The 24,902-nt window shown below is 49.9% G+C and overlaps 12 protein-coding genes across 12 annotated transcripts; 6 read left to right on the top strand and 6 right to left on the bottom strand.

The window, feature by feature from the left end:
- Positions 1 to 472: 472 nt before the first annotated feature.
- On the top strand, positions 473 to 1,894 carry N7525_006851 (uncharacterized protein; the record flags this gene model as incomplete). The annotated part of the gene is made up of 1 exon (XM_002567359.1): positions 473 to 1,894. One exon carries the CDS (start codon positions 473 to 475, stop codon positions 1,892 to 1,894), a length of 1,422 nt encoding a protein of 473 aa, XP_002567405.1.
- A 326-nt stretch (positions 1,895 to 2,220) lies between these two features.
- On the top strand, positions 2,221 to 3,449 carry N7525_006850 (triose-phosphate isomerase TPI1). The gene is made up of 6 exons (XM_002567358.2): positions 2,221 to 2,283; positions 2,380 to 2,659; positions 2,723 to 2,797; positions 2,910 to 3,022; positions 3,089 to 3,303; positions 3,371 to 3,449. Exons 1-6 carry the CDS (start codon positions 2,246 to 2,248, stop codon positions 3,397 to 3,399), a joined length of 750 nt encoding a protein of 249 aa, XP_002567404.1. The 5' UTR covers positions 2,221 to 2,245; the 3' UTR covers positions 3,400 to 3,449.
- Positions 3,450 to 3,649: 200 nt separating this feature from the next.
- Positions 3,650 to 5,180, bottom strand: N7525_006849 (mitochondrial distribution and morphology protein 10; the record flags this gene model as incomplete). Its single annotated transcript, XM_002567357.1, has 2 exons — positions 3,650 to 5,010; positions 5,084 to 5,180. The coding sequence occupies 2 exons, from the start codon at positions 5,178 to 5,180 to the stop codon at positions 3,650 to 3,652; spliced, it is 1,458 nt and encodes a 485-aa protein (XP_002567403.1).
- Positions 5,181 to 5,433: 253 nt separating this feature from the next.
- N7525_006848 (ribosome assembly factor MRT4) lies at positions 5,434 to 6,311 on the top strand (the record flags this gene model as incomplete). The annotated part of the gene is made up of 2 exons (XM_002567356.2): positions 5,434 to 5,627; positions 5,765 to 6,311. The coding sequence occupies 2 exons, from the start codon at positions 5,434 to 5,436 to the stop codon at positions 6,309 to 6,311; spliced, it is 741 nt and encodes a 246-aa protein (XP_002567402.2).
- Positions 6,312 to 7,144: 833 nt separating this feature from the next.
- N7525_006847 (U1 small nuclear ribonucleoprotein 70 kDa) lies at positions 7,145 to 8,551 on the bottom strand (the record flags this gene model as incomplete). Its single annotated transcript, XM_002567355.1, has 4 exons — positions 7,145 to 7,845; positions 7,945 to 8,038; positions 8,099 to 8,226; positions 8,290 to 8,551. 4 exons carry the CDS (start codon positions 8,549 to 8,551, stop codon positions 7,145 to 7,147), a joined length of 1,185 nt encoding a protein of 394 aa, XP_002567401.1.
- Positions 8,552 to 8,799: 248 nt separating this feature from the next.
- Positions 8,800 to 9,340, top strand: N7525_006846 (mitochondrial 54S ribosomal protein mL43; the record flags this gene model as incomplete). The annotated part of the gene is made up of 3 exons (XM_002567354.1): positions 8,800 to 8,838; positions 8,899 to 8,981; positions 9,049 to 9,340. 3 exons carry the CDS (start codon positions 8,800 to 8,802, stop codon positions 9,338 to 9,340), a joined length of 414 nt encoding a protein of 137 aa, XP_002567400.1.
- Positions 9,341 to 11,596: 2,256 nt separating this feature from the next.
- Positions 11,597 to 12,753, bottom strand: N7525_006845 (putative RING finger domain protein; the record flags this gene model as incomplete). Its single annotated transcript, XM_002567353.1, has 2 exons — positions 11,597 to 12,529; positions 12,613 to 12,753. 2 exons carry the CDS (start codon positions 12,751 to 12,753, stop codon positions 11,597 to 11,599), a joined length of 1,074 nt encoding a protein of 357 aa, XP_002567399.1.
- A 401-nt stretch (positions 12,754 to 13,154) lies between these two features.
- N7525_006844 (pre-mRNA-processing factor 19 family protein) lies at positions 13,155 to 14,822 on the bottom strand (the record flags this gene model as incomplete). The annotated part of the gene is made up of 5 exons (XM_002567352.1): positions 13,155 to 13,621; positions 13,682 to 14,145; positions 14,205 to 14,640; positions 14,691 to 14,735; positions 14,810 to 14,822. 5 exons carry the CDS (start codon positions 14,820 to 14,822, stop codon positions 13,155 to 13,157), a joined length of 1,425 nt encoding a protein of 474 aa, XP_002567398.1.
- A 468-nt stretch (positions 14,823 to 15,290) lies between these two features.
- N7525_006843 (DUF4604 domain-containing protein) lies at positions 15,291 to 15,821 on the top strand (the record flags this gene model as incomplete). Its single annotated transcript, XM_002567351.1, has 2 exons — positions 15,291 to 15,318; positions 15,376 to 15,821. 2 exons carry the CDS (start codon positions 15,291 to 15,293, stop codon positions 15,819 to 15,821), a joined length of 474 nt encoding a protein of 157 aa, XP_002567397.1.
- Positions 15,822 to 16,219: 398 nt separating this feature from the next.
- On the top strand, positions 16,220 to 19,837 carry N7525_006842 (GTPase RIA1; the record flags this gene model as incomplete). The annotated part of the gene is made up of 6 exons (XM_061213842.1): positions 16,220 to 16,282; positions 16,347 to 16,367; positions 16,443 to 17,383; positions 17,439 to 18,959; positions 19,019 to 19,335; positions 19,458 to 19,837. 6 exons carry the CDS (start codon positions 16,220 to 16,222, stop codon positions 19,835 to 19,837), a joined length of 3,243 nt encoding a protein of 1,080 aa, XP_061068273.1.
- An 884-nt stretch (positions 19,838 to 20,721) lies between these two features.
- Positions 20,722 to 21,453, bottom strand: N7525_006841 (exosome non-catalytic core subunit CSL4; the record flags this gene model as incomplete). Its single annotated transcript, XM_002567349.1, has 1 exon — positions 20,722 to 21,453. The coding sequence occupies one exon, from the start codon at positions 21,451 to 21,453 to the stop codon at positions 20,722 to 20,724; it is 732 nt and encodes a 243-aa protein (XP_002567395.1).
- A 545-nt stretch (positions 21,454 to 21,998) lies between these two features.
- vac8 (protein anchor VAC8) lies at positions 21,999 to 24,180 on the bottom strand (the record flags this gene model as incomplete). The annotated part of the gene is made up of 6 exons (XM_002567348.2): positions 21,999 to 22,330; positions 22,400 to 23,149; positions 23,209 to 23,454; positions 23,518 to 23,631; positions 23,691 to 23,811; positions 23,944 to 24,180. Coding segments are annotated over 6 exons (1,800 nt in total), but the record flags the coding sequence as incomplete, so codon positions are not given.
- Positions 24,181 to 24,902: the final 722 nt, after the last annotated feature.

Here is a 24,902-nt window from a genome sequence, read left to right as displayed (position 1 = left end):
GAAGTTCAAGGAGCGAGGAAGGTCATTTATATACGAACTTCAGAGGGAATACCGTGTATTGTTCTTCGAATAGAGTGAGGTTTTCTTTATGAAGGGAATCCCTTGAAACAATTCCTTGATGTCAAAGAGTTATTTCCCTTTTTAGAACAATGAACAAAGCCAAGTCACCTAGAAACCGAATTCCGTTAAAACCAGATCTTACATTTATCAGATGATGCTCGTATAAAAATAAACCCGAAGTATCCTCACCCGGGCGATTCTAGTCATGCGGCTAAACAACCTTGGAAGTTCATGCCCAGGTGGTCGCCCCGGGGCCTGGTTTTCAGCCTCAGGGCGAGAAACGACAATCGAGACGAAACCCAAGGATACGAGAAAATGGGATACATAAATAGCTGCCGGAATCCAAGTCAAAGAACCAGATTCTTTCTAATAACTTCTCCAAAGGAAGAAACAAAGAAATTCTTCCAGAACAATGTCTGCCCTTAACACCGGCAAGACTCCGACCCAAATCTCAAACACCCCAAGCACGACCCCATTGTCTGCGATCGATCATTTGCAATATGTCCAGAAAGACTCTGGCGCTGAACCAATGAGTCCTGTTTACGAGGGCTTCACCTTTTTCAAGGCTATGCCCAAACAAAGTGCAACCTGGACCTATGTGAAACGGACAGGCATGAATCTGAGTCAAGACGGATACTACAAAATAATTCAAGAAAGGGCAAATAAAAAGTCCACAGTGCAGCAATACCAGAGCCTATCCTCCGATACCAGGCGAGCCCATATAAATCGACTGATGGACGAACAAAGGCACAACAATCCACTTGTTGAGTGGAGCTGCGTCTATGTTAAAGAGAACAAACGGATATCCAAGGCCCGACATGCTCGTCGTGGTGACTATGAAACGGTTTCCATGGATGTCATCGTCATGAAAAGGCCAATGAAGACACAAGCATATTCCAGGGCCTCTATGGGTGGTTTAGTGGCCAATGGAGAACCTTTTTGGCGGGATACAAAGCATTCACCCGTGTGGTCTTGCTACGGAGGTCATCCCCCGACGTCGGATCGAAATGGGAATATCCTGCAGCCCATGCTTCAAAAGCTGCCTTCCCATGTATCTCTAGTAATGGACCCCTTTGCACCATTAAATCCAGCTCGAAGACCTGTCCATGAGTATCTGAATGGCCGGGTTGGAGCCACAAGGCCAGAAGTTGAGACGAGTCACCCAACTGGATCGGGAACCCAACTGCATGAACCTGCCCTGTCAACTGCAACCATCAACGATAGTCCAGCAAGTCCAGGTCCAGCCTTCGGTGCTACAAATAGCAGCGATATGAGCCTTGGACGTACTTCAGATTGTTCATCGGAGAGTAAGAGCGACCCAGATGATGCGTCTACGCTTTCTGACCAATCCGACGAATCATCTGCAACCGACGACCCAGAAAGCATGGAGACCGAGACTGAGATCGAGCGTCAGGAGCCACAACCAAATCAGGCCTCTCTCCGACAACAGAATGCCAGTCCGTATCGCGGCAAGTCGAGTTATGGGGCTAATTGTCGCCATAAGTCCCAAAGCCGTAGCCGTGACGCGAAGAATACCCTCCGCGAACAATCTGAGACGCCTCCAGTCAAGGTTCTTGGCTCAAGGCAAGCTGAAAGAGCTCGACCAGGCTCATTGCCGGGCAAAAGATATCGAATGCAGCTCATGAACGACCATGACATTCGAAGCCGAATGCTTGATCACCGTGAAGCAAGTCTTGGACATCGGGAGAAATGGCTGAAGAGAACCTTTTCCGAGGCGCGTCAGCTTGAGTGTCGTCAACCAGCCAGGGACCCGCCATCAGTGTGTCGCTGTACCTGTCGTTGTGCGCTCAAGGAGAAGAGAGAAGCTGCGTAAATTGACGCATTCTAGTACTTCGGATATTTTTTGATTTGACTCCTGGAAAAACTGTTATTTTGAAACATCAGATCTATACAAACGTGATCTGATCAGTGTGTACACCATTTCATGATGTTCGGTCGATTGAGGAACTACAACGCAGATCCCCCGGTGAGCCCCGAGAACGATGTCATAATAGACACCTAATAATCCAGGCAACAGCTCAACGTGCCCCTCCATTTAACGTTACATAACCAATTTACTTTCCAAGGTTCCCTCCGGCCTCAAGTCTCTTCTTCATCTTCCATAGCTATCTACATTCCTCAGATCTCTTCTTTCTCCCTTCAATCCTCCACATAATCTTTCAATATGCCTCGCCAATTCTTCGTCGGTGGTAACTTCAAGATGTACGTTATCGCGAGCTTCGCTACCCCGCGGTCCCAAGCCCCTCAATCCTTATGCCTACTCGTTTCATGAAAGACCGCGCAATTGACCCTCAAAAGGAATGGTGTTGCTCAGAGCATCACTGACATCGTGAACAACCTCAATGCCGCCAAGCTCGACGACACCACCGAGGTCGTCATCTCTCCCCCCGCCATCTACCTCGCTCTGACCCGCGAGCTTGCCAACCCTAAGATCGGTGTTGCTGCCCAAAACGTCTACGACAAGCCCAACGGTGCTTTCACTGGCGAGATCAGCGTTGAGCAGCTCCGCGATAACAAGATTAACTGGGCTGTCATCGGCCACTCCGAGCGCCGAGTGATCCTGAAGGAGTCTGACGAGGTATGTATACCCACAGTCCCCCAATCCCAACCATTGAAGCATAAACTAATTAACGACGAATAGTTCATTGCTCGCAAGACCAAGGCCGCCATCGAGGGCGGTGTCTCTGTCATCTTCTGTATCGGAGAGACCCTCGAGGTACGTCATTACTACCCGGTTTTCCCTTTTTCGTCCCGATAGTGGGTCATCGGGTCAAGACCGGCTATATGTTTTCTGAATACATCCCGCTCACACCCGAATTTTTATGTAGGAGCGTGAGGCCAACAAGACCATCGAGGTTGTCACCCGCCAGCTTAACGCTGTCGCCAAGGAGCTGAGCGCAGAGCAGTGGGACAAGGTCGTCATTGCCTACGAGCCCGTCTGGTATGAACTTACCCCATTTGCTTCGATATAAATATGTCTCTCCACATATCTGACGTCTATTTATAGGGCTATTGGCACCGGAAAGGTCGCCACCACTGAGCAGGCTCAGGAGGTCCACGCCGCTATCCGCAAGTGGCTCGGCGAGGCCATCTCCGCCCAGGCTCAGGAGAACGTTCGCGTCATCTACGGTGGCTCCGTCAGCGAGAAGAACTGCCGTGAGCTCGCTACTCAGCCTGATGTTGACGGTTTCTTGGTTGGCGGTGCCAGCTTGAAGCCTGCCTGTAAGTCCTTAGCATATGCCCATCTACTGACACTATTCACCGAATTGGTACTAACCAACATCTGCAGTCGTCGACATCATCAACGCCCGCATCTAAAGGGGTTCCGAAACAAACCAATACCCCCATAGTACCCCTATTATCAGAGTGAATAGCCCTGTGATGTAGGCGTCAGAAGACAAAATCTTGGAATGTCAAGTATATTATCATGAGTCTATGTACAATTCTGAAGTATATTTCGATAACACGTAATCGTTGTTACCCCAGCGGAGCAATTAATTCCCTGGCCAACCAGACCGTCCAATAATATGCGCCTAGACAAAACAAGTGGTCCTGAACAGCACATAATCTAGGAAGAGTACAACACCGAGACCCCAACTCCACGCCAATACGACATTCCGGGACCGCCCCCACTCTGGGCCGAACCGCTGCCCGAAGCCGAAGATACAGAAGGCGACAATGAGAACGATCCCGGACCCAGCCCGACGCCCGCGCTCACCAGAAGCTCCTTAACCCGGCCTTCCCAGAGAAGCCGCACATTCCAAGACTGATCAATGCGCAGCTTAATGACAGAATCACTCGTCTCGGCCTCGGTGTGTGCGTTGGAGCTCACCGGGCCCTCGGGGCGAGCCGGGTCCTCTAGGAGCGGGGAAGCCGGCGAGCCAGGCAGGGAAACGCCGAAGTCATGCATGCGCATTTTGCGGCGGGCCCATTCGAGATCGTCATCACTGGAGGAGTCCGATTTCTTAGTTCGACGCCATAGCTCGCAGCCAGCGACCATTTCGCTTTCCCAGCTGTAGACGTTAAAGCCAAAGCGTGAACTGAAGGCGAGATTAGGCGAGGCTCGGAGAGAGTAGGTTGTAGACAAAGAGCCCACGATTGGGGCCAATGTTAGTGTTAGAGTGTAGGGGAAGGTTGAGATGGGTGTTCTGGTGCTGGAAGGTGATGATGATGGCGGGATCTCTGTGGCTGCCGGTAACGTGGTGAACCGTAGGCCGGTTGACATGCCGATCAGCGATGAGATAGGCGAATAGTATGCCTCTGCGCCTGCGGAAAGGAGGGATAATGGCGGCGGGACGTCGCGAGTGTATCGGGGATCTGGGCCGAAGTTCCAGAGTCCGCGCCAACCGAACAGGGCGTTGTCTGTGCTGAAGAGATACTCATTACTGTACTTGCCCGTGTCATGGGATAGCTGGGTGAGCATTGAAGCCTGTGGCGCGGATTTGGATTGCGGCGGTCCCTGAGTTGAGCAGACAGCTAGCGACAGCTGCATATTGGAAGAGATTCTGCGCAAAAAGAGCGCATATAGAGTGGAGGGAGGTGGAAGGTGGAGAGAAGCATGGAGAAGAGTAGCTTTCCGCTTTGCCTCACTTTCTTTAATACTTTCTTCATCTTTGGGGATTGGCGGTTCTGGACGACTTCCATTTGTGAGCCCGGGAATGCTCACGCCGTCTAATAGCGAGTCCCACCCCCAGGTCTCGATCGGGGTCGCAGGGGCCTGCACTTGTCGATATCCCGGGGATATCTTTCGAAGCGGGATTGATGCACTTCCACTCGGTAGGTTGTCGAATGGCACAGTACTAAATAGATATGACACAGATCCATCGAGCAATCCAACGGTGCCGAGTGTGTAACTGGTCGCAAAATGGGGTGTGGACAGTGACGAAAGGTGAACGCGCAATCGTTCGGGGGTCGAGAAGTCCAGGATCGCTGTACCAAAAGTGTTAGACCAGAAAAATCCCTTTTCTATAGAGAGACTCTCCGAGGTAAATCAATTACATACATTGAGCGGTGGTGTTGAGTGACGAGTACGAGTTGTCGCGATTCCAGTGGGTCGCCTCGGCGAAGGATAGCTGTATGTAGTCCATAAAGTCCAGCATTTTCCGGACTCGGCCTCTGCAGGCGACAGTATAACCGGCGCAGTATAATTCAAAGAAAGAACACTTGAAGCAAGAGCAATTGTGCTGAACTTGACACTGAGAGATCACAGCTGATTGCCCCATTCAGGTTAGCGTTGGATAAGCTCGGCGGTAGGTTAATCCGGTTATCAGCGAAGAAAAAATGTCTGTGGGGGAAACATCTAACCTTCTGCCCGAATTCATTGAACCACCAATTCTAAAATCATAATTCAACATGCCTCGTTCAAAGCGTGCGCGCGTCGTCCACGAGTCGAAGACTGCCAAGAAAGACCACAAGGAGCAGACCCGCCGTCTATTCGCCAACATCCGGGAATGTATCGAGGAATATGATCACCTCTTTGTCTTTGCGGTCGATAACATGCGGAACACCTATTTGAAGGATGTGCGCACTGAATTCGCCGACAGCCGGTAAGCATCTTTACTCCAATTGGAATTTGCCTGAGATTATGAATCGGACAAGGCGGTTTTGAAGACCGCCGGTGCATCTGATATCAAATATTGATACGCCAATAATCAAGATCGATTGTCTAACAATGTTGTTCCAGAGTTTTCTTCGGCAAGACCAAGGTCATGGGCAAGGCCCTTGGAACTGATGTCGAAAGCGAAGCCGCTCCCAACCTGCGCAAACTCACTCCTTTCCTCGCCGGCGCCGTCGGATTGCTCTTCACATCCCGCACTCCGGAATCAGTCATCGAATATTTCGAGACCTTCCGTCCCCAGGACTTCGCCCGCGCTGGAACGGAAGCCACCCGCTCTTTCACCATCCCCAACGGCCTAGTCACCGCGCGGGCCGGTGAGATCCCTGCTGAGCAGGATGAGCCTGTCAGCCACACCATTGAGCCCGCGCTCCGCAAGCTCGGTGTCCCCACCCGTCTGGTGAAGGGCAAGGTCATGCTCGAGTTGACTGAGGGTCAGGAGGGTTACCCCGTATGCAAAGAGGGAGAGACTCTGGACTCACGACAGACTACGTTGATGAAGATGTTCGGTATCACCTCGTCTGAGTTCAAGGTCGATCTCAAGGCCTACTGGACGCGGAGTAGTGAGGAGGTCAAGATCCTCGACAGTGAGGGTGGAATGGATGTTGATGCATAGATGGGATCTTTATATTTTTCCGTTTTTTATTTCTTCTCTTTCCCATTCGGCTTTCGTGTGGCCGAAAAAAAAAAGAACTCTGCTGGGCATCTTATGGAGTTTGGTGAGGGCGCTCTCTTTGCAAATATATTGAAGACTTGTGTGTTTTATCTCTCTTTCTCTCGTTCCTATATGGGGGCTCCCCTCCTGCTGGATTATGAGCCTATGACAAGATTCGGATACCAGGTCGAAAAAGTCTACAAATCTACCTCGTTCTTGGACATCGATCAACCGTAGTGCAGAATCGCTAGCTGTATTGCCTAGACTTTCATCTATCTAGCGAGATACCTGCCTTAAGTTATTTCACATGGTCCTTACCTGGTCTTACCTGATGGTTCACCAGATTCCATTTCGCGTGGAGGACCGACTAAAATACAAATACTTACCCCTGCAGAGAAAACGAAATCTCATAAGGCCAAGGGGGAAAAGGGGAAAAACAAGAAAAAGCATTGGAACACAAATGATGAAAGAAAACACCGGGAGAAAGAGAAATAGATAGAACGGGGAATACAAGCACAATTCATGAGCCTCCGTCTGCCAGGGCTTAGGCGGCCCGAGCAGGGGATGTAGGAAATAACCACTTTGACATCAAGTTTTGACGTTTGATATCAAGGCGTGAAGTGGAAAACATTGACGGTTGTGATCGTTACAACGGACTGAATTGCACATAGGCCAATTCATGATTTACCCCCTTACCCTTGAGAAAGAGTGATGAAAACTGGGTAGATCAGTCATACCCACCAGCAAACCCAGACTTTATCGGAAAGAGGTAAGATCCGGGGATAAGTGAAGGCTTAGTACCTTCTCCTCGAGCGGGGATCGTCGTATCCAGGTTCATCCTCACGGTTTCGCTTGCGTCCGTACTCCTCCCGGCCGCCATCACGACCACCATCACGGCCGCCGCCGCCATACCTGTCACCACCACGTTCACGGTCCCGGTCCCGGAATCGGTCTCCGTTTCGGTCTCCCATGCGGTCACGATCACGATCTCTGTAACGGTCATCGCGGTCATAGTCGCGGCGGTCACGGTCAGCATAGCTATCTCGAGGGCGCACAGGCTCCATATTGCTGCCAGTTGCACCACGGTCGTATCTGCCACCACCGCGGTCACCGCCGAAACCACCACCTCTGAAACCTCCGCTGCGTCCACCGCCAGGCCCGGACGGCGCGTTAGGGGGAGCCTGTCCACCGAAGCCGCGGTTGCCCTGGTATCCGATACCACCGCGAGGACCACCAAAGCGATCACCGCCACCGCGGAAACCTCCACCACGGTAACCTCCACCTCTGCCACCAAAGCCTCCGCGGAATCCACCGCCCGGTCCAGATGGTGCGTTGAAACCAAGCCCACCGCGCGGTTGGACCTTGGTGTATCCGCGCCCTCCGAGACCGCCACCCAAGCGACGGGGCTTCCACCCCTTGGTGGTGCGGCCACGCTCGACATCTACCACGACTGGTCGTCCTCTGATACTCAAGTTCTCTGTCTCTTTGTAGGCCGCTGATATTGGGGAAAGAACTGGTGTTAGCAACATATCTTACCACAGGACGGATAAAATGAGTGGGTCTAGCACCAAGTAAATTGGCATGGTAGTGATACCTTTCATATCTTTCTCGCGCTCAAACACGACGAATCCATAACCTCGGTGGGGTTTCTTCTTCTTGTCTGATACTGTATCTTTGACAATGGAAATCTGTCACCGACAATGTTAGCGCTTGTTATTTTCACGAAACATAAGGAAAACATGACCTACTCTTTCAATGGGACCGAATCGGCCAAACTCCCGTTCCAGGTCGGTTTCTTTGGTGTCATAACTGAGGCGTGAAACAAAGATAGTCTTGAATGGGTCACCTCGAACTTGAGGATCTTTGTCTGGATTATCTTTAAGACATAGCCATATTAGTGTCTTGAAGCACAAAAACGATGTGAACAAATAAAGCATACAGTTTTGCAGTCCTTCTGTTATCTGCTTCTCTAACTTCTCCTTCTTCTCAGCTTTCTCACGCAATTTGCGCTGCATCACGCTTTCAGTTGCATTGTAAGGAACTTCTTCGGCGAAAGCTTTAGCATCGGTCAGGAACTGGGCAACTCCGGAGAGAGTGCTCTTTTGGCAGTCATCTGGTGCGCGATCACTTGGAGGCAGATATCGAAGGGGTGGACGGGGTTGAAATAGTGCCAAAAGTGGCGGTGGCAGCTTGTCCGTCATACTGAGTTGTAAACCCAATGCAGACAAAGTCGGGAGGGTGAAGTAAGACGATGTGTGGAAGTTGAGTGAACCCTCAGGAGTGAGAGCTTCGCGTCGCAGTCCTGGTCTTAGCGTCGAATGATGGAAGTCGCTGCAAACGCCATTGGTGCACGGGACTTACCGCCCGTACCAATCACGTGCACCAGAAAATGCCCCGGAGAGCCATCGCAACTTGTGAACTACGACGATAACTATTGACGACTAGAAAAATGCCGCTGCGCGGAATTAGAACATCTACGGCAGCCAGGGTATGTGAAGTCCAGATCTTTCATATTCAATTGCCAAACTGACCCAGGTTATCTGCTTAGAACGGCGCCGGTGCCTTCATCCTACAATGCAAACGCCTTGACTTCCATTACTGCAACTGGGCAGGCAGCTCAAAGGGCATGGTGTAGGTGTATCCTAAATGGTGCAAATTGCCTTTACAGAAACATCTGTACTGATATCGAACGTCATAGTGCTTTCTTGGAGAAAACCCTCCCCACCTTCGCCCGCGAAAACCCTCAGATTGAGATCCGTGTCTCTCCCCGACCCCAGAAACACCCTCTGATTAAGGGCCTCTACATCAACGGCCGTGAGAAGCCTGTATGTGTACGGAATATGGAGCCCCACGAAATCCTGAAGAAGGCGAACCTCCTCAAGGAAGCCAGTGGAGAGAAGTTGAAGCGGGTCAAGAAGCCGGTTACCAGTTTGAACGAGAGTGTGCGTGGTATCTGGTCACCATACCACGGTGATCTTCGGGGCGTCTAGACGAAGGTGTTTTATTATTTATGGTTCTTGTTCTCTCCGCAGTGGTGACTATCAGGTATCCCCACTGCAACTTACTGTACTATTGACCTGGGTTCTGTTTTATTTCTTTCATTCTTGTCTATTGCTACCTGGAAGCCAATGGTGTTTTGAAACCCATATTTTATGCATACCATACTCGAGCCTACATGAATTTGAAGACAACAAGTCTGCAATGATCAACTTGTACGGATCCTCCGATATTCCAACTCAGTACCTTCGAGCGACAGCACTTCAGCAACCGATTGACGGGCTCGCCCAGCAATATCTATATTACCATGAACTTCGTCGCAACGCCGCAATTACGCATAACCCAACTACGGGGAGAAAAACATCGAGCCAAAGAACATTGTAATGGGCCTTTCTTTCCGTCTGTCGATGTCAATATCGGGTTGCGTGTAGCTAGAGATATATATTGAAATTATCTGTAGCTATCTATAACTAGCACTTAATGAACGACTTGTAACTAGATAAAACACGAAATCTAAAGTCAGATGGACGGCTCTGTAAACGTAAATGAGAGCTCATATCCATTCAGGCGCTCAAATTCTCAAAAACGCCTGTTGCCATACATCCATGGACTTGATCATCGCATTGAATCGTTCAGAATGATCATGCAATGCTGGCGGCAGGGCTCTAGTATTCCCGTCAGGAACCAATTCTTTCAATGGAAGGCAATGGAGAATAAACCAACATTCGCTGTGACTTAGTTCGACTCCTCAACTTACGCCTTATCGAACCACGCAGCGGCAGCATCCTTTCCCTCAAGGGAGCGCTTCCCCGAGTAGGCCTTGTCGAATCATGCAGCGGCGGCAGTGCCCTCCTTGGGCGAGCTAACAGGGACTGCAGCCACGAAAGATGCAGAGAGCGCAACGATCAAAGCAGATGAGAATCTCATTGTGACAATCAAGAGAGAGAAAGGCTAGACTCTGTTTAATGTGTACGTAAATTGGATACAACGAAGAAGCAGACTGTGAGTGAAAGAGTATAAGAGATGGATAGCACCCGCCTCTTTATAAGAATCCGGAAGCAGACCCATCTCTCAAGTATCAGGAGCAAATGCACTCACTGGGGTGACCTATCAATGCCTAATTACGCAGGCAGAAGTACATGTTCCACCAATGGTTTCTTCGTTGAGAAACACGACAGGCTAGCAGCAGAGATGATTTCACCATGTTTTTGTTTATCTTGAAGCCAACCTGATGTAGCTGTCGTCAATCGCATGGATGGCAATTCTATTAGGGGAATCAGGCAGATGAGCATATCCCCTGGAAGTGCCAAAGAAACCCGATTACGCAATTATGAGACACGACTATATGTCCTTCGGTTGTAAATGGTGGCAGATATGGATCCCACTGACAAGGGGGAATCATGCATGCCTCATGTGGAAAGATACTTACCACACTTGTACCGGAGTGCCTGGCCAAATCCAGAGTGATGAACTCCTATGAGACTTTCAATAAGTACGTTGGGGACTATTCGCTTATTTCAGACCTTGGGAATCGTAGTAGAGAATGGGTCGAAGCTATCAGCTCTTTCCTTTGCCCTGTTCCAGTCACTTTCCAACCCCTCAAGTCCACATATAGAGGGCAAAGGCATATAATTCTTCAACGAAAGGAGGAAATGGTGACCATATCGTCTTATATCAGGATATCGCAATCCCAAGAAGACCTCCCACCAGAAGAACATGGAGAGCAGCAGAATTTGCCTCTCGTCGGGATGAAAAATTCCCACATGCATCGAAATTGCTGCCAGACTCGAATGCTAATGGCCATTTCTATTGCATTGTTTGGAGGGACTTGCTTGCCGTTTGCTGCATCGCTCACTATTCTTTCATGCAGTGATAGCAGAATGTGCTATGCAGCCATCTTCTTACTGTGGGTTCTATCTTGCCTGATCGAGCGATCCAGAATTTTTGAGATAGTTACTAATCGCAACTATGTTCCAAGGTTAGCCCCGATGCTGATTAAGGAGCTACGAAATCCTTTGAGGTTATACCGCCATGAATAAGTCAAGAGAACCATGAATCGTTATTTGATATAAATCATTATGGAAGAAACGCCGCCATTTCAATGCATCTTGGGTATCGACAGAATGAGGAAAGGAATATAGCCATAACACCAGAATGCAAATGAGGGCCCGCAAAGTCAACGCCCGGAGTAAATCACAGATAAAGGAGGTACATGGCTGTTGGGCTGCTCACAGGTTTATTACAACCTGCTACCTGGCACTTTGAGAATGGTTTTGTCTTCGAAGCCGCTTTTTTAGACTTTGAAATAGATCGATTCGCAGCGCATTCGCCACAATAGACCTGACAAAACCATTAGTCTTCGCAATGGACTTCATCAGCTCGGGATGGACAATACTCACATGGCCACATGGTTTTGCAATATGGATCTGTTGTTTCAGCCCTTCTCCTGCTCCTAACTCGTCTTGGCAGTTCGGACAGAGAGGCACGTCATCTTCTGCTAAAAGTCGAGTGAATCCTTCCGGTGCCGGGCTTAGTCCTTTATACGATGATCGACGAACCGGTTGCACCGGCTGAATAGGCAGATCTAGACCATAAACGCCTTCAGAGTGAATGTATGCAGAGTGTATCAACTCCAAATCACTGACGCCCTGACGACGAAACGAGGACCATGGCACACCTTGAGGTAGTCCCCGACGGCGTGTGTGAGGAAAGTGCATTGGAATACCGTGGTTGTCCAAGTATCTGGGTTCCATTGGCCTCGGCCTGACGGAAGAAGACCCAACGATCTGAACATCCGCACTGTTCGGTGAAACATCCGTTGAATCCGGTTCCGCTTCCAAATCAATTACAGCAGGACCATCAGTTGCGGTAGACGTGTGGTTCATCAAATCCCGTGGAAATCGTAACGGACGATTGTTCGGATGTGGGGTATGTAGAGGACCGGGGAATGATGTCACATTTCGTTGAGGCGGAGACTCTGGACCATCTGTCAAGTCGATCACGACATTATCACCAGGCGAAAGCATCACCGGGCGTCGATAGTCGAAACCATCTCTTTGTCTTCTGGGTGGCAAACGGGTAGATTCAGACCGAGCATGGTCGGAGCGGCGGGGGTGAAAGTGTTGCTCCCAAGCGGCATCACCGCTTTCGTTGTTTTCCGTGGGCATGTCACGACGTGTTCGCTGAGAGAAATAGGGATCTTGTTAGCTCGGTTCTTGGTGATCTGATCAGGGCCCCGCCCGATTCACGGCGGATGAAGGCTTACCTTGTTCCTGGCGCCCATAAACAGGACGCCAGAGTTTTCATTCATATCAGGGCTTATGCCTGGAGTCAAGGAATGGTGTTTCGAGAGAAAAGGGGAAATTGAAGGCCACCAGGGACGTGAAATGGCAAGACTGGAATCCATCTTTGTTTCTAGGCCGAGTCGAAAGGCGGTCGACTTCTGCCAATGTTATAAGGCGGTATCAGCTCATTAGTAAGGTTTGCCTGAGCAGGTGCCGTTGAGCGCATTCCAATATTCCAAAATTGACAGGACGAAGTGGCTCTGGCAGCAGATATTTAACTCATTATGGGTAGAGATTTGTTGCTATCCCCTATAAGTATTTCACACAATTTTCATAGCTATATTTGAGCAAATCAAAGATGTAAATTCACGATCAGGCCTTTCATTCATGACTAACTTTCCTTGTGAATATCCATGGATCCATTGTCTGTGAATATTATCGTATCAAGAGCTGCAGTTCAAAACAAACACCATTGAGAATTCAGAAGATAGCATGCTCTAATATTACAGTATTTTCCTGGCGATCATGACTGTGCCGCGAGCACTGTGACCACACCTGCCTCATTCAATGCAACAATACTCTGAGCGGATGATCCCCAAGCAACAGAGGTAGCAGGGACTGCACTCCGCAGAGGCTCCGACCACCCCTTGGAGGCCTTAGAGTATTGCTGGACAGTCAAGCCGCCGGGCCCACCAGTCAAGAGGAATTGACCAGTGTAATCCCAGAAGATTGACTCAACCTGGCTTCCAGTGTCGAGTACCTTGGTTTCATTGGAGCTGCGGAGATCCCAGATCGATACAGTGGTGGACTGCGCAGCCACCGCCGCCAGGTAAGTACCGTTCTCAGAGAAGAACAGACATTTGACAGGGCCAGACATGGAATAGTCCGCAGCAGCGGCACCTGTCTTGACATCGAAGATCTTAACTTGTCCGTCTGCGCCACCGGCCGCGATCAAATGACCATCTGGGTGGAAGCTGACAGACAATAGAGCTGAATTAAAGTGGTTAGCATCGCACTTGGCTATATGTGTCCCATAGGGTGACTCCTTACCCGCATCGCAGAAAATCTGGGAAACCACAGTGTTTGTGGCAAGATCATAAAGCACGTAACTCTTGTCGACACCAATAGAAGCAGCAATATCACCAGTAGCGTGAACTGCGACAGCAGTCACCTCACCAGCATGAGAGGCGAAGCTTGCAAGTTCGGCACCATTCTCAAAGACCTTGACGGAGCCAGTAGAGGAACCAGCAACGACCTTGTCTCCTGCCCATGTCGCACCGGTGACTGGGCCATCTGTCTTGAGGGTCTGCACGACACTCTTCTGGGACAGCGAATAGACACCAACCACGCCGTCGACACCGCCAATAAGAGCCAAGTCGCCAGTAGAGTTGATAGACAAAGTACGGCCGCCGGGGTAGAGAGGTTCGGAGGCCTCAGTTGGTTTAAATGTGGAGATAGCCTCGCTTGACGCCCAGCCCTCGGGGACTGCGCGCTTACGCCGAGTCTTTTGCAGCCTGTCCAATAGTTAGCCGTCCATTCAAAAATGCAATGTAGAAGCACCGATTCCACGTACGCGGCCTGTGTGTTCTCAATCCGTTCCAACACTGCCTGGGGCAAGCCCGTGGAGTCCACCTGCATAGCTTCGCCTCCAGCGCGAGTGGCACCAACGGAAACATTCGAAAGTGCCTCGCGGGCCTCATCCCTCTCCTTCGTCAGACGTGCGATCACCCGCACCGCGGCATCGTGCTGATAGAGTGCCGAACTTAGCTCGCGTCTTGTCTGTGCCAGGGTTTGCTGCAAAGTGAAGGCTTCCAAAGCCAAAGCATCCCACTCTTCTTGGAAAACTCCGAGAAGAGACGGGATGGATGTGAGGGTAGGGGGTCGGGGTCGGACAACGCGTTGCGACTTGAGCTCGATCAGATCGTCGGTGGTAAGCTCCTCGCCGTTAACGGGATCTTTGCCATGCTCGGCAATGTATGCCTCAACGAGGCGCTTTTCAAATACGCCGCCTATTTCATTATGAGATTGATGTCGTGCGCGCAAGGTGATTTCGACTTACCGCTCTTGGTAGAGACGACTGGCACTTGAGGTGCTTCTCCGGAGACTGCGAGTAAAATATAGTTAAAATTTTTGGTTCAAATAAGAGCACAACATTGCCATTAATAGTAGGTTACTCACTAGCACAAAGCATAGTTAATTGAGATTGGTCGATGAGGGTTGATGGAGAGGACTTGACGCGGAGCGGCTGGACTTTTCGATGTGTCCTATTGCGGTTTAGCGTGTTGAGCTGCGGGCGGTGTAATCGAGCGGAAAATTGCGACCAGCGGTGACGTAAGTCGGGCAAAAATGTCCGGCAGTAAAAACTATGGCGATTTACCCTACAATATATGAGGTTGAAGAAGGCGGAGAGAAAAGCGGTGGGTACTATAAGCCAACCAGATTCAGAGAATGGATGGTCACAGTAGCCAACCGTATAGGCCAGCCCAGCAGCTATCGACTTTCACAATTCTCCAATTCTTGCTTTTGCATATAGGGAAACCTGTCTCTCTGTTTTGATTGAACAAAATGCATTTCCCTCAATGATCTACACAATAGGCAAAAGGAAGTACAAGTACAAAGCTTCACTTGAAAGCTAGCAAGCAAATACAGCATTCCCACCATGCCTAAGAACCCAAAGTTTGAATATGGTATGCTTGCTTTACACCTTTCTAACATGTCTCATGTCATTCTGACCTGTTATACAGATGCAAAGCAGCCTGCATTTCTCCAAAAGCTCCGGGGCCAGTATGGAGACAACACTGGTCGCTTGGAGCGGCCTGCCTTACGACCGACCAGACTCAAGGTCAATAATGAGGACGACGATGACGAACCTACCTACCTCGACGAAGAAAGTAACGAGGTGATTTCTAAGGAGGAATACAAAGCATTAGTCGGCGAAAGCGGTCCGAAAGGAGAGGACGAAGCCAGCAATTCAGCAAAGGACAACTCCACTGGCGATCAAGCCAACTCCCAAACAGAACTTTCCACCAGCAAACAGAACAATCTCACTGAGGTTGGAGGCCAGAGGAAACGAAAACAGGCCAAAGTGGTGGGTGAGGACAAGGCCGAAACCGAAGAAGTCCAGCCCAAGGTAACTTCGAAGAAATCTAAGAAGCCCAAGAAGATCAAGCTCTCCTTTGACGAGGAATGAGAGTCTAATAGGGTTGAGAATTAGAGTATTCATGCCAGGTTCCAGGCTGTGGAGTGTTGACTCAGTGCAAAGCGTTAAGGACTCATGATGAGTCAATAGAACAGGCATTACACAACGGGAATTGTATACCGTAGAAATAGATACTGTCAAAGCCAATGGTCATCTATCGAAGGATATATAGGTACTAGGTACTAATATCGGTAATCAATCAGTCTATAAGATATAAATTCATCTTCAAAAATAATTATCAAAGTGCTTTTGAAGGTCTGGGCCAAGGGCGCATCTTTATCAGCAACTTTTTTTTTTTTGCAACTTTTTTTTTCCCTCTCGCGGGATCCAGTCGCCTTACATTCTTTTTTTTTACAAACAACCTGCTCTTGGTCTCAGTATCAGCCAAGATGCCTGTGGTTAATGTCGACCAGCTGGTCCGCCTACAGCGGAAGCCCGAGGACATAAGAAATGTGCGTGTGCCCCTCCATCCCACTCCGATGTCTGATGTCAGGGCTTTATACTAATCTCAACTAGATCTGCATTTTGGCCCACGTTGTAAGTCAAAGAAATTTGCACTGAATTTTGTTCATGAGTTTACAATACTCATCGCCTTTTCTTTTGAACTTTCAGGATCATGGCAAGACATCTTTAACGGATAGTCTTATTGCCACAAATGGCATCATTTCACCCAAGCTGGCCGGTAAGATCCGCTACCTGGACTCTCGTCCAGATGAGCAGCTTCGGGGTATCACGATGGAGTCTTCAGCTATCTCACTGTTCTTCTCCATGCTGCGCCGTCCAAGCCCGGACGCAGATCCAGTATCTAAGGAGTATCTGATCAACCTAATCGATTCGCCTGGCCATATCGATTTCAGCAGTGAGGTCTCCACCGCATCCCGTCTTTGCGACGGTGCAGTTGTGCTCGTCGACGCTGTCGAAGGTGTCTGTAGTCAGACCGTGACAGTCCTGCGACAGACTTGGGTTGAGCAGTTGAAGCCGATCTTAGTTATTAACAAGATGGACCGCTTGGTAACAGAGCTGAAGATGAGCCCCGCCGAGGCTTTCTCGCATCTTAGTCGTCTACTGGAACAAGTCAATGCTGTCATCGGTAGTTTCTACCAGGGTGAACGCATGGAAGAAGATTTGCAGTGGCGTGAGCGTATGGAGGACCGTGTCAACGCTGCCGCTGCTCGGGACCAAGATAACAAAAAGTCGTCAGCGGACGATGAATCTGCACAAAGCATTACCGAGGGAACTGAATTTGAGGAGCGCGACGATGAGGATATTTATTTTGCACCTGAGAAAAATAACGTCATCTTCTGCAGTGCCGTCGATGGCTGGGCTTTCACAATCCGACAATTTGCCGCCATTTACGAGAAGAAACTCGGAATCAAACGAACAGTCCTAGAGAAAGTGCTCTGGGGTGATTATTATCTAGACCCCAAAACTAAACGCGTCTTGGGTGTGAAGCATCTGAAGGGACGTGCTTTGAAGCCCATGTTCGTTCAATTGGTCTTGGATAGCATTTGGGCAGCTTATCAAGCCACCACGGGTGGTGACAAGGGCAAAGGGTAAGTCGACAATGGACCAAACTATTGTGTCAACACTAATATTGACCTTTACTAGTGACCCAGTGTTGCTGGAGAAGATCACCAAGTCACTCAACATTAGCATCCCGGTATATGTCTTGCGTGGACGTGATCCTAGGAACATTATGAATGCACTATTCTCTCAATGGCTACCACTATCTACTGCCCTGCTGGTTTCAGTCATTGAATATCTCCCCAGTCCGCCCGCTGCGCAAGCCGCTCGACTACCGGAAATGATCAAAACATCCCCTGGCGCTGATTTCATTGCTGATGATATCAAGACTGCTATGGTGAATTTCAAGACAGGGCCTGAGGAGCCCGTGGTGGCATACGTCAGCAAGATGGTCGCCATCCCGGAGAGTGAGCTTCTATCTACCAAGAAGCGTAGCGAAGGTACCATGACTGCGGACGAAGCCATGGAAATTGCGCGCCGCAAGCGGGAGGAGATTGCAAAGATGCAGGCGGAAGCCCGCAGTAATGGACAGGCAGATGATCTTGAGCGCATGACATCAATTTTCGAGACCACCTCATTGATCACTGAAACGACCGAGGAGCCAGAAGAGCAAGTGGAGAAGGAGGACCCTGATCATCTTATTGGTTTTGCCCGTCTCTATTCCGGAACCCTTTCGGTTGGAGATGAGATCTATGTCCTCCCGCCCAAGTTCTCCCCAGCCAACCCACACGCCAGCCCGGAGCCAAAGAAAGTCACAGTCACAGACCTATACCTGATGATGGGCAGAGCTCTCGAGCCCCTCAGGTCCGTACCAGCCGGTGTGGTGTTTGGAATTGGAGGTCTTGCAGGTCACGTGTTGAAGACAGGCACTCTCTGCAGCCGATTGGATGGAAGTATCAACTTGGCTGGTGTTTCGCTGAGCATGCCGCCCATCGTCCGAGTCGCGCTGGAACCAGTCAACCCAGCTGACCTGAGCAAAATGGTCACTGGATTGCGCTTGCTTGAACAGAGTGATCCTTGTGCGCAGTACGAAGTGCTCCCTAGTGGTGAACACGTTATCCTCACAGCGGGTGAACTGCACCTGGAGCGTTGTGTAACGGATCTCAAGGAGCGTTTCGCTCGATGCGAAATCCAGACCGGCGAGGCGATCGTGCCCTACCGTGAAACTATTGTTCACGGCCCCGAGATGGCTGCACCCAAGAATCCCGACCTTGGACGTGGAGCTGTTTTGACAGTTTCTGCTTCAAAGCAGATGACCCTTCGTCTGCGCGTGGTTCCGATGCCAGCGGCCGTGACGGAGTTCCTGGCCAAGCAAGTTGGAACTATCAAGCAACTCCAATTGGAGAAGCGCTCAGAGGCCGAAGCCAAGACAGAGACCGAGAACGTAGCCGAAGCTGCCCTTGACGGTACTGGCGAGGCGCCTGAAGGCAACATTCTATCCAAGCAGGAGTTCCGTGATGGACTAGATAAGCTGTTCAATGACGAGGTCAAGGAAGATCAGGAGCTATGGAAGAACGTCGTCAACCGAATCACCGCTTTCGGACCCCGGAGAGTAGGCCCCAATATTCTAGTTGATGCAACTGCCGTCAACACCTGCGAGAAATTGTGAGTATAGCGCCAAAAAGCACCGTACATATCGTTCGGATCTAACATCTCCTTTCTAGCTTGGCCGATGACGCCAAACAGCACCAGATTGACGGTGACAACCACAAAGCACTACTCGTGCGTGATTTCAACGACAAGATCGCGTACGCCTTCCAGCTCGCAACAGGCCAAGGCCCCTTGTGCCAGGAGCCTATGCAAGGCGTGGCTGTGTTCTTGGAAGACCTATCTGTGCAGTCTAGCGCGGATGACGAGCTCGATATGGGCCGATTGACAGGCGAGTCAATCAGATTGGTCCGTGAAGGTATCTCGGCCGGTTTCCTGGACTGGAGTCCTCGTATCATGCTCGCAATGTATAGTTGCGAGATCCAAGCGACCAGTAAGTATCTCATTCCTTTCCCTTCCATTTCCGTTCATATTACCCAATATACTCCCTCGCCATCATATGCACCGCTGGAAAATGGCAAACCCACAACTAACACACTATCTTCACCTCAAAAGCCGAAGTCTTAGGCCGCGTCTACGCAGTAATCACCCGCCGCCGAGGCCGCATTCTCTCCGAAATAATGAAAGAAGGCACTCCATTCTTCACGATCCTGGCGCTTCTCCCTGTAGCCGAGTCGTTCGGGTTCGCTGAAGAGATCCGCAAGCGGACGTCTGGCGCCGCGCAACCGCAACTGATCTTCGCAGGCTTTGAGGCTCTCGACGAGGATCCGTTCTGGGTGCCTGCTACCGAGGAAGAACTTGAGGATCTGGGTGAGCTTGCGGATAAGCAAAATGTTGCTAAGCGGTATATGGATGCTGTGCGCACTCGCAAGGGCCTGGTTGTCCAGGGGCGTAAGTTGATTGATGCGGAGAAGCAGAAGACTTTGAAGAAATAAGGTCGGTGTACTATTTACTCTGATAGAGTCCAAAATGGGAGATTTATTTGCATTTCATTTGGGGTTTTTTGTAGAGTAAATTGGGTAGAATATATGGATTGGTTGGGGATGTTACTCCGACTACCTCTGTCAAGTCACACTAGCAGGACAAGACAGATTTATAATTGGAGGTTCACAGAAGATGAGAGTCCTCTGCGTGTTCTTCAAAAGAAAAACTTCAATCTTCCTCTCTTGACAAACACAGTCCGACATGGCATAGGTCTCGACCGTGTATACTAAGGAGGGTTACCCAGTAGGGTCTACGAGTAGCGGCATTGACGCCTCTCTACTTGGAAAGAGGAGTGTGGGAAAAAAAGCGACCACAGCATGGCAGACTGCAGTCGAGAATCGAAGGAAAAGGAAGAGCGGAAATGGCATGGATTTTTCAATCCTGTCTCCGTTGGGTATCTTTATTCTGAAATCGTTATCAAATGTCAATAATACACATGTCCATGATAACAGTGGCGTAATTGGATCGAGTCAAACGTGGGGCGCTGCCCAGCTTCATGAAACATGGAACTCGTCATGCTCAAGCGGGATGCGGCTGCTTGAGACTATGGAACAAGTGCGGGGACTTGGAAGGCATTCCTCGCAGTGAGGATTTGGGGGTGCAGTTTTGTTGACACCCATCTACCCCGGGCGTTGAAAGACAATGCTCCCAGGGGATGAGCAGATCTGCCACAGACATATGGGTGGACGGGGGCAGAGTCGGCTGGACTGATGCTTTTTGAACCGCTGTGTGGCCAGTTAATAGTAGAGGTAAAGAGTATGAAGCCATTGGCTATTCAAACAGAAAGCCAAAAACCACTCAACGAGAGGGACCGAGTTCGAACAATTGGATGTCCTCAGAACGGCCTGGCGACCTTCCTCTGCTCGCCAGTTCCAGTGACAGGGTCTCTCATTTCCTTCCAGCTAACAGGGAACATCATGTTACCAGCATCGCTGCGAGCCATGACAACACCGAGATCATTGCGCGCAGTAGTGATGTAGTAAAAGCTCTGATCGCCGAGCGAGATAACGGAGCCGCGAACGATATCGCCGACGCGGAACATCTCATCCATAACGACACGGTCCTTCTCAACAGCCCGTACGTCTTCCTTCCGGATAAGTGCTTGGAAGCGCAGTTCGTCGGTGCTGCTGTGGTTCTCTGGGTTGGCGGCAGAGGTGAGGATGGAGGCGACATTATCATTATCTGAGGCTGTTCGTGATTGGTCTTGAGATTGTGTTGCTGACTCGTCTAGTACGACGAGGATGGAGACTGTGGCTTGTCGCTTCTGCACGCGGGTCACTCGTGCGAGCACGATGGAGTCAACGGCGGGGAGGGTGTTGTAGCGGGGCTTAGACGTGACAGCGGGAACAGCTGGATTTGAGCTTGCTTGGTCCTTTGAAGGTATCCCTCGTGAAACTCTGAGGGTTGGTCTTGTCTGTGACTTCGGCTGTGCAGGGTCTGCAACCACAGGACCGGCAATGGAAGCGTAGATAAAGGATTGTTGAACATGTGTGCCGGGTCCTGCGGAATATGTGGATAAAGGGCCAAGACGTTGCCCTGGAATAGCGATAGGTGGTAGAGAAGCCATGTTGCGAAATTAATCGGGTTGGGCCAATTTTGAGTGGAATAGGTCTGGAGTTTGCAAAGGCAGCGAGTTTTCTGGAGCTTTTTTTTAGGGAGCTACAGTACGGCTCGGACTTATATTATTCCGCACACAGCTTGTATCCACACTATCTCGCTCTCACTATGCACATACTTACGGGGTACAGATACTTCAAATACTTCCATCTACTTAACCTGATTACAATCTTTTTTAGGAAAGTCCATCTGTCTGCAGGCAATTAATTATAGAGCCCATATCTAGCATGAATAAACAGTGTATGCGTCGAACCAACAGAGACAGCAGCACCGGCCGAGAAATACCATGGACATGTAACAACAACAGAAAAGATAAAAAAGAAAAGTCCGTATCACTCCAAATGCCCGCTGACAAAAGTGAATAGGTGGATTTAATGTCCATACAATACCCCTTGGCGGGGAAAAAAAAAACAAGAGTCACACAGAGAGCCTGACATGACACAGAAAGGACCGAAAAATAAGACAATGATGGGATAACCACACGAAAGGGAGGGTTCAAGCTTCCACCAGGGTCTGCTTAGGACCGGCTCCGACCAACTCAAGGCAGCGGCGGGCGAGCGTAATGACCTCACCCTCACCCTCATCCACATCTTCTTCATCCGACTCGAGATTCTTGTCGGAGATAATCTTTACCAGGTGCACGATGTCTTCGGACCGTGAAATGTATCCAATGAGCTTCTTGTCTTCTGACTCAAGCAGTTGGAGGAGTGTCCAGATGGCAATGTGCTGGAATGTGGGATCTCCACTGGCAAGGAAGCGATGAAGGTAGCCATGGATGCCACCATTGGCGTCTGCCCAATCGCGAACGAACATTGAATAGTCGCCAACTGCAGTTTTGTTAGCAGATGATAACAGGGCGCAGAAAGACAGGGATAGTTAGGGGTGAAGGAGAGTACCTTTGGAGGACAGATTGCCCAAAGCAGCCGCGCTGTTGCCTTGCACCTCAATGCTTTCGGAGCTTGTCAGAGGAATCAAGACGTCGAAGACTCCCAAGTTGAGCAGGTGCGGCTTTAGCTCTTCGCTGAGGGCCAGCACAGCGATTGCAGCAGTCATCTCGGATTGGACTGTAAGGGGAACACGGAGGACCAAGTCCTTGCACTTCTGTACTGCTCCGGCCTGCAAAACAAGTTCTTTGTTGCGATCGGAGCTAGCAGCAAGGTTACGAAGCGTGGATATAGCGTGGCATTGGATCTCTTCATTGTCAGTTGAGCCTAGGAGATCCACCAACGGCTTCAAGAAGCCTGCTTCGATAATAGGAGATTCATTAAGAGGGTGAATAGAAATGTTGCGGATACAAGCGACGGCGGATAAGATCAGGGGAAGGTAGGAGGATTGTAAAAGTCGTAGCAGTGGAGAAAGACCCTTCGCCCGAACGATTTCAAGCTGATATTTCTCATCAGAGGCGAGGTTGCGCAGGGCGAGCGCTGCTTGGCATTGGACTTTCGGGGTGGATGAGTCCATAAGATGAACCAATGATTGCACGAGGCGCGACTCGGTCTGGGCGAGTCGCTTGCGATTGGTCGAGTCAACGGCGATATTGCTAAGAGCCGTTGTGCAGTAGTACTGAACGTCTACGTCGGGGGATGAGAGGAGGTGCACGAGCACGGGAATAGCACCGGCATTGACAAGTTGTTGTCGGTTGTCATCTGGTCTTCATGTTAGGGAAACAGCCTTTTTTCCAGATGTATCAATCCAAATCGCTTACCCGAATGGGTCATATTGAGCAGTGCGCCCGTCGCATTTCGCTGGACACGCATATCCTTCGACTTGGCCAGGCGAATGAGAGGACCTAGAGCGCCGGAGCGAGCAATCTTGGCCTTGTTCTCCTCATGTGTCGCAAGATTGGTTATACATCCGACCGCATTGCACTGTACCTCAACATTGGGTGACATCATCTGGCGAATCAGGGGAGACAGTCCCCCGAGGGTGACGATCAGGACCTTGTTCTCACCTATACCGAGTTAGCGACTATGTAGAGAGCGGGAAAAGGAGGTGACCAAGATGGGGGACCAACCATTTACGGCGAGATTTCCCAGCGCTGCACTAGCAGCGCGTTGAACTTCGATATCTGAGCTTTGAAGTAGGAAGAGGATAGGTTCGAGGGTATCGCGATCGACCTCGCGCACATCTGGAGATAAGATGAAAGGTCAGCTATTGCATCATCGCCATCCAGGCGGCGATACGTACCTCGTTCTGTGATCTCAGCAAAGGTCAAGCTAGCGCTTCTTTGCAGGTCGACGTTTTCGGAGTAAACCAGGGTACTCAAGGCTCGCAGTGGCTCGCCGTGGAAGAAGTCGGTCTCCGCGCGCTGTACATTGTTGATAAGTTAGCGGTATGCTCGGGGCATGGCGGTACCCAAGCGAATGCGGACCAAGTATCAGACTCTGATTCAGGGAAGGGAAAGGTAGCGATGTAGAATGATGAATTGTCCAGCACGTACGTTCTCCAAGTAGCCCAGAAGATCTGATACCGCTTCTCGCTCATTATCGGCCAGGGTGGTTTCGTAGATACCGTCTCGAGAGCGACCTCCGATGGGACCGAGACATGCTGTAATATGGCACCATCGATCTACTGCTGAAAAGCAAGACAGACAGGCAGTCGCAATTCCACTCATGCTGGCTAGCAGGCCCGCATCGGGCGCGGTCTGGTGAGGTCGGAGATAGATGCGAAAGACGGGAAAGGTAAGATTAAGGGAGTCGAATAAAGTCGAAGCTTTGGAAGGAAACACAAAAAGCCGCGTGATAATGAAAAAAGGTCACTTTTGGAGGGAAGCCTCCTGATGCTTGAAGGAAGGAAGTTCCAAGCGTTTCATTAAGGGAGGGGGAGAGATCGAACTAGTCTCCTCAGGCAGAAACAGAAACTTGAGATTAAATGGATGGCTTTCTATATTATACGTCTATCGAATTGACTATTTCTATCTAACTATTCTTCTTTTTTTTCTTGCTATATGATATTTACTATCTCTGATGGTTTCAACAATTATTTTTTTCCACCTTAATCAAGCAACAGCTCCAACACATACATCATCGGCCCCGGGGGAGCTCTGTGCTGACCAATCCGGCAAAGGGGATCAACTGCACCTACAAAGTACCTAGGTACAATACCTACATGTAGGTAGGTACAATAGTATGTTGTACAACATATATATCTATATAGTTACTGCTTCTACTCTGTAAAATACTTCTTATATCAAAATATCACCCTTTTACCTACTCGGTCTAACGTGCACTTCCCATTAGGGTCCGTGCAACACTATACACCAATGAAGGCAGCACCTTTGCTCTTGTGATTCTATAAGTGACGCAGATGATCACCAGATAGAGTCATATCTGGATATGGTCATGTTGGTGCTAATCTTCGGATATCAGAATTTGTACTAAAGTGTATCACATGGAATGC

Source organism: Penicillium rubens (assembly GCF_028828025.1).
Source record: "Penicillium rubens strain IBT 27055 chromosome Unknown utg000003l_segment0_segment0, whole genome shotgun sequence".
NCBI classification, from domain to species: domain Eukaryota; kingdom Fungi; phylum Ascomycota; class Eurotiomycetes; order Eurotiales; family Aspergillaceae; genus Penicillium; species Penicillium rubens.
The sequence above is the reverse complement of the archived record's forward strand: the minus strand, read 5'-3'. Positions and strand labels throughout refer to the sequence as shown.